The 8009-nt window shown below is 41.8% G+C and overlaps 1 protein-coding gene across 1 annotated transcript; it reads right to left on the bottom strand.

Annotated features, from left to right (window-relative positions):
* Window positions 1-5118: 5118 nt before the first annotated feature.
* Window positions 5119-6751, bottom strand: LOC119746508 (extracellular serine/threonine protein kinase four-jointed-like). The gene has a single exon (XM_038223489.1). It carries the CDS (start codon window positions 6629-6631, stop codon window positions 5258-5260), a length of 1374 nt encoding a protein of 457 aa, XP_038079417.1. The 5' UTR covers window positions 6632-6751; the 3' UTR covers window positions 5119-5257.
* Between the last annotated feature and the right edge of the window lie 1258 nt (window positions 6752-8009).

Below are 8009 nucleotides of genomic sequence, written 5' to 3'. Positions count from 1 at the left end.
AAACTTGATAGTGTTCAGTAACAGATTATCTTTTCCAGACACTCGTCAAAGTTCAGTGCCTTCCAATGGGTTCATACTTAAGTTCCCCAATACCTATATAAATTATGTTCCCCAACCCTAACCCCAAAGGATTTTGGGGAACATCGGTATTGGCGAACATCGGGTAGACCCTCTTCCGATCATAATGTAGTGATCTATGAAGGTGACTCGGACTCGTCCTTCATGACTCAGACTCAGAAGAGGTGAGTTTATGTGACTCGAAAACAAGTCTGCCTCATGCCCAGATTAACAAAAGGAAAAGAAGAAGAACTTATACAAACTGTAGTATCAGCTTTTTCAGAAACATTATGACCAGCAGATACAGTGAACTGTCGGAACAATGAAACATTGGGTTCGTCCTTTTTCAGTGACATGTATATTGATGAGCCGAGCAATGAGTCATCTTCTCATCTTAACTAATATCCCCACTCCAAAGAAATCAGACCTTTAGTTCAGCACACACGCCCTATAGGATGCAGAGAAGGGGGTGTGCTGGACGGTTGCTTGGTGAAGGTCCCCCCCCCCCCTTATCCCCTGTTAAACTGTTTCATCCATGTTTTATGCAGTACTTGCGGTGAGTTTATGTGACTCGAAAACAAGTCTGCCTCATGCCCAGATAAACAAAAGGAAAAGAAGAAGAACTTATACAAACTGTAGTATCAGCTTTTTCAGAAACATTATGACCAGCAGATACAGTGAACTGTCAGAACAATGAAACATTGGGTTCGTCCTTTTTCAGTGACGTGTATATTGATGAGCCTAACAATGAGTCATCTTCTCATCTTAACTAATGTCCCCAGCCAAAGAAATCAGACCTTTTGTTCAGCACACACGCCCTACTAGGACGCAGAGGAGGGGTGCGCTGGACGGTGGGGGTGAAGGTTTCCCCCTTATCCCCTGTTAAACTGTTTCATCCATGTTTCATGCAGTACTTGCATAAAAAGAACATTATTTGCAAGAAAGCTTGATCGAGAAAAAAGGCTCACTCGTGGATGTCGAGCCATTTCACGAACGAGATGTCAACAATCCTATTTCTTGGAGATATGTACAGGTAACCAGGTTCATTGAATTTGGATCCTTTGTTTCTTATAACCATGGAGTTATAACCAATTCGAAAAACCAAAGAAAAATCCTGAACCTCGTTTCCACATGACATAATCATTGCTGCCTTTGTACTGGGTAATGCTGCCTTTGTACTGGGTAACTCCCTTTTCATTCTAAAAGGCCGAATATTTCGCAATTCGTGAAACGGGAAGTCCAAATATAAATCCAACGACAACCTTCCAAACTCCTTTCAGTATGTATACAACGATAAACTAAACACGACAAATAACTTTTTATCACTTTAGGTGTAAGCCTGTCATGCGTTGCAGTCAGATTTGCATGTGAATGGCGTGTTTGTTCGGTGTGGCCCATACACCAAAATGCAGAGCTCAACCGGTGGACAAACAACATGCAGTCGACATGCCTTTCACGCTTTTGTTGTATTTTTTATTTGAAGAAAGCATAGTGATGTCGCAATACTCGATGTACTGATCGCGCTTTAAAGATGTATTTTTACGTGCTTTTCAACAAATTCAATTTTCTTCTCATGAAGAATCTTTTGTTGGGGTCACCCTGTAGACTGGTCTCCGATCCTCATATCACATGATAGGAGGTAGGAAATATTGGACAAGTACATCTATAAATCGGTGATTTCGCAACATTCGATGTACCGATCGTCCATGGGGAAGTTATACGGCTATTAGTAGACATATGACTCATTACTATATTATGGGTGCTTTTCTGAGGCACCTGAGTTAACTTATTTCTAAATTTTATTTGATTCAAAACAATCCGTTGGGTAAATAAACTTCAAATTGCACCTCTTCTTAGTCCAGAAAATGGTCGAGTAGAGGAACATTTTGAACATGTAAAATTTTAATTAACATTTAAAAAATTTTTTTTTTTATTGTTTCGTGTGAAAGTATTTCATATCCTGTGATGTTTAACACTAGTGTAGACGTTGTTTGCAAATAAAAATGTGTCTTTTGTCGTTGCCACCGACAAGTCCAATTTGCACGAGCAGTAATGGGATTTCCAAACAGTAATCATAACACGAAAACTAAGGACATGTTGGTCAAGTGGATTATGGTTGAACGGTTCGACCGACTCAGTAATGCAAACAATTTTGTTATTCGAAATAATGTGTTGACTTCGTTGTGACCATCACAATCTTTTTGAGCCATGTACTTTCAAATTAGCCCACAGTTTTAATCAAGTCAATCTTATAGGCTAGGTCTAAGGTTACAGCTGAACATTGAATACCTGTGTTCATTTGCATAGCCGGTCACGTGGATTCGGGACTGGGTGACTTGAGATCGCGGACTTTACCCAACGCTCAGTGGCGTAGCCACGGGGGGGGGGGGGGGCGACAGCCCCCCCCCCCATCCCCATGAAACCTTGTCGCCCCCAGTCGCCCCCCCCCCCCTCCACTGAGATTTTGAGTTTCTAAAAAAATTATCATTGATCTACATGACGCCCCCCCCCCCCCCATGAAATGTTCCAGCCCCCCAGCGTCCCCCACTGATAAATTCCTGGCTACGCCACTGCCAACGCTCTACTGGCAATGCCATTGGGATGCAGACCTGTAAATCGAATCACATAGACCTCAGTGATAATTACGAGTACATGTATTTCCAATTTTTTTTTTAAATACTCGCAACTCTCCAAGGTGTTTGAGACACCCATCAAATTAAAGCTTATCTCATCATGTTTCGTGTTCTGTTCAATTTTGGGGTGGTTTTTGATGAATTTTGGGAGGAAATTTCATCCAAAAATGATCACTTCTAAAAGTAGTCCTGTGGCCATCGCCATTTTGAAAAACGATGCCTGCGCTCCATTGCAAAATAGAGCAATTTTAGGGCCCAATTTTATCCGAATTTCACAGAAATACACGCTCGCACTCCTGTGCACGGCTAGGCTTCCACCCATGTTCTTCTTCTTCCTTTTTTTTCTGTTTACAAACCTTCAAGTTTATGGTCCACAAAATGCACTAATAGCGAATAAATTGAGGGCATACAAATCGTGATTTGGCCACGTAGGCAATTCTGGGCCTATTTACAGGTCTGAGGTCTGCACCATTAGCCTTTTTGAGATACATGTATGGTGGACACAATATACGAGGGCGCTATTCGGATCGGGTAAGTCTTTGTATTTACCAAATCCCAACAGCGACCTCGTCTTGTGTCCATCATAGTTATCTCGATAACGATGGTGCCCCGAGTTGGGCATTTGGTCAGTCTGAAATTGGCAACCCTCACTTCTTGGATTGGGTAGCCATGGAGGAATAAGAAGGAGGGGTATAGGTGGCCAGCGATAAAATGGATGCAGTACACCCATGGAGCATTTTCCGAGTGGGAATGGTGCATTAGTCTGGTTCCCAGACCAAAAGATTCTGACTATTCCTGATGAATCTTAGGTCAGGTAGCCTCCGGTGATACATTGTATTACAATTTACCTCATTTCCGAAAATGTCCGAAGTTTGCCATATTGATTTCGTCGACAATCGGATAGCGCCCGAGTATTTCCGAGTATAATATAGGTTTAATTAACTGCTAATTGCTTATTAAATTTGTTTTAAAATGATTTGATAATTAATATTCATTGGTTTCATTTAGAAAACTTGAAATTCAACTACGATTTTGGGCATCAAGTATACTCGGATCGTATGGTCTTCATTCGGCTCTGCCTGCTGACAGAGCTATTTGGGTCCCTAATTTTGAACATTCCAGATCAACATTAGTCAATGTTATCTTACAGTAATATCAAACTGTATTATCATAATTGAATGATATTTCGAAGCAAGTGATTTATTTAAAAATTTGATCAGAACATTAAAAGCTATAAGTGATAAAGCGAAATCGGAAATGAAGCCGAGCTTTAGAAAAGGACCATCGATGTCGTCATGTTTATTTTTAGCCACGGAGGCTGCCTGACCTACAATTTTGACTTGAGCGTCGGGAATAATTGTCAGGTCTGGGAACCAGACTAATGGTGCATGCATCACATTACGTTGTGTCAGTACGTCGATAGAGGGGGTACTTGAAGTCAAGGTAACTGGTAGGTCAGTCCTACTCGTGTTAAACATGTAAAATGAAATTATTCCATTTTGTAGGCAGTCAGCTGATCGCCGGCAATATTTTCCACATCCGCTTTTTTGCAAGACTTCTAATGTTGGTGGATTCATTTTAGTTTTTACATGTGTATGGGTCGGTTTTCACATAATAATTGACATAAATAACTACCGTGAGCATAACCTTCGTATTTAATTGAAGTACGCCCTCTGTTGATTACATCAAGGCTTCCTACTCATGTCACGACAGCTTGGGGTGCATTTAGTTAGTTAGCTTAACCCAAGAAAATCATAATCTACCAGTCCACATCGTTAAACTGAGGATGTCAGTTTAATCAAGATGACTGTCTGAGATTAAAACAAGAACGATTTTCGTTCCATACCTGCACGCATTGGGCATCAATGGGTTTTCCTGCTTGTGGCTCGGTCATCCAACATGATAATACAAGAGTTGTAATAAGTACAATGAACTCCTATGCAAACATACATTCTGTGCCAAGTTGCCCTTTCAGTCAAAATCAATCAAGTGGCTGTTTTGTTTTCAACAGTTAAGAATTCCCAGCCTACATAGGCTATATAGCAGGATTGACTGACCGTGACTGTTTATGTAACTACAAAGCTTGCTTTGACTGTGAGTGATTGATAAGCCAGCTGTGCTTACAACTTGCCTGCTTTGTCTGTTCATGGTCTGTTGACTGAATTAGACTAGTCACAGTACTTGCTTGATATGATCTGACTGTTGGTGACTAGCCTGTGTTAAAAAGTATAGCAGAAGAAGTGGATGAACATTTTGACTGTCTGTGACTTTTTAAATTAGTATATAGAAGGGTTAATGGCGGATCTAGGGGGAAGTGAGTTGCAACACCCTGCCCCCCCCCCACCCGTTCATCCGCTGACTAATGTTATACTACTAATGGGGCCACTAAATAGTTAAATGCTTAAGTTCGTACCTTTATTCTCAAATTGAGATTAAAATAATGATCCAACAATATATCTTTTTTTAAATACTGAATGCCCCACTGAAAGTTGCATTCTCAAACTATGCAATTTCCTTTTTTTTTCTTTTCCAACAACCGTGTCGTATTGTGTTTGATTTTTCCAGCTTCATTCTCTGAATTTAGTTGAATGACGGTGCTCATGAGGATACATCTTTTGGCAAGATTTAACTTGATTCAGCACGTCAGAAAGTCTAGATTTCAGAATGTCTATGTTCTTTCGAGAAAGTCTGGGTAATTGTTTAGATTCCAACAAGTCGGAAGTCACAGCAAAATCCCACATTCTCTCCCAGATATTTCCCTCGCTTTGAAGTCTCTTCAAATTGTCCACAGTGCTGAGTCTGAATACACACAGGGATCGCAGCATCTCTGCGTGGAAGTGGCCGTATCTGTCCAGGAGACGGTAGCTGTGGATAAAACTCAGCTCGTTGTCAAGGAAATACAGCTGGCCCGTCACCATGGATTGCTCCAAGTTGTGTACGGGACTGTCCATGATGAAGCTGTTCCAGCGCTGGTTCACCAGCATGTTCACCATTCTGTCCATGTTCCCGGTCAGGTAGTCCAAGACGATCATGTCCGACCACTGGACGAGCTGGGAGATTTCCGAGGCGCTGCCCAGTCCGATGATATCCGGGGGATGCAGACGATTGTCGAGTTTCTGAAAGACCTTGGGCAAAAAGGCGGGAACGAGATTCGGAATCCATTGGCTGAAAATGACGCGGTGCCCGTCCAGCCAATTAGCGCCGGTCATATTCGTCCTCACGGCGTCCCACCGGCTACCAGTGGCGTTTATAACGCCGACTGTGGTTGGCGGAAGGTTTTGGATGTGTAGGATCTGTGACAGCGAGTAGGCGTAAATTTCACCTTGAATGAGATCGAGACTGTTCCGATAGCGACAACAGACTTGGCAGCCATTTTGAAAAGTTAATAACCGGTTCTGTGAATGACCGCATCCGGGAACCATTCTTATAACTGAGGTTTCTCTGGTCATTTTGGCTAATTCTGTGGCACTAATTTCTCTGAAATCCCTTTGAATTGAAGCCTCTGCCTTATTACTCCAGAATATCCCATGAATGTAGCCTGGAACAAAAACACTGTCTTGAATTACGTCCGGCAATTTTTCCTGCCCGAGAACAACACTTTGTTCCGAGGTCGAGACATGAGTTACTCTGATCAAAGATGCATTCATTTGATGGCTATGATTTACCAAAACATTTAATTCCCGAAGTCTCTTAGAGAAGGACAAAGTGCCATTTGTGACACCTGCTTGTGGTTTTGTGCTCCCAAGACTGGATTCTCCCTTCGAACTTTTCTCCAAGTTGATGGCGGAATACTTTCCCCGAGATGTTGGCGAATACCCATGAAATGGATACACCGTGTTCACCATAAAGCAAGCTGCCAGAATTCCCATTATCAAAAGAAATCTTGCGAGACAAGACGCCGCTACCCTGCAGAAATGTCTTCTAAGCAAAGAGGGTCGCATTGTGTCAAGCTACACAGTTGTAAGACTTCTTATCAATTATTTTGGGATCACAGTTGGCCTGGAGTAATGACACACATTAATTCGGTTGCACATTTTTCCAAAGATGCCAGAATGTGTTTACCATTAAAGGGAATATACAACATTTGCAAACATCGAAAAATAAAACTACCAAGTTTTTGCGAAATACCTTAATAGGATGTTGGTAAATGACAGTCTAAAGCATCCTGTAAAATTATGGCACCTGGTATACTGTCATTTTCAAGAAAAGTGGTATTTTTGTATCAATTTCCAACGCTGATCGGCCGATCAGCGTTGGAAACAACTGGCTTTTTTTCAAATACTGGCCCCAATTGACCATTGCACTTGTTTGCAATCGATTACAAACCCATGAACGGGTACGAGCCAGCTAGACTGGTTCCCTGACCTTACAATTCCCCAATGTATGTTAACTGCTCTGTTTCTTCTTATATGGAGTCAGGTAACCAGACTACAGGAAAATGATCGTTTTTCTTGGTTTTTATAGCATTTTCGAACCCAAAACCTCCAAAAAGTCAGTGTAACTATATTTGCTTTATATTTCTAACCCCCCAATTCCATCCATATCTGAAAATTACAGCAAAAGCAAATGATGTATATTCCCTTTAAGCATAATGTTTCTTGAGTTACGGTTCTTGAGTTCTTGAGTTACACAAAGCGTTGTGATTCTTCATGAGGACTTTCGGGAAGCTACGCTCCACCAGAAACGATGTCAGGTGATTCATCCAACTTCCTAATTTGCAGAGAGCTTTCTTAAGTCCTTCCACCACAAGGGTCGCTAATCATTTCTAGTTTTGAAAGTATACTACTGCGGCTTGAAAGGGACACTTCTAGTCGTGTACTTATTCTTAACTATGACGTGTTTTTTTTTATATTGTTGAGGTAACAATTGCAGTTGCCTTCTTTGATATATTCGTATTGATAGTATTCATCAAAGAAACTTACAGGTTGATGGTCCTGCCACGTTAATCTTGCTCATCACCTTACAGGCCTACACAGCAAAGATGGGGATCATCCTGGATTTGAAATGATTCCGCTATAAAAAATGTATGTAAAAGTTGATTTCTTTCTGCCACCGAAGGTCACTGTGCGTAACATCTCTCTCTAATCCGGGGATTACATGTAGCGCCAAATCCTCTTTGGTATGCCTTCCATCGATTTTGTGTCTGCTCTTTCTCATCTCACCATCATGGTTTCCCTGTTCTTAGTGTCAAGAATTCATGTGGAACCGGCTGGACCAGGCCCCATGCGTTGAGTGGATGGGACACAGCGCTCCAAGCTCAACTCTGCTTGTTCACCATCACTTGCGTGCAGGACGCCTTACTCGGCACACGCAACAGTC

The sequence above is a fragment of the Patiria miniata genome, unplaced genomic scaffold, assembly GCF_015706575.1.
Source record: "Patiria miniata isolate m_02_andy unplaced genomic scaffold, ASM1570657v1 HiC_scaffold_12, whole genome shotgun sequence".
NCBI classification, from domain to species: domain Eukaryota; kingdom Metazoa; phylum Echinodermata; class Asteroidea; order Valvatida; family Asterinidae; genus Patiria; species Patiria miniata.
This window is presented reverse-complemented; position numbering and strand designations above follow the sequence as displayed.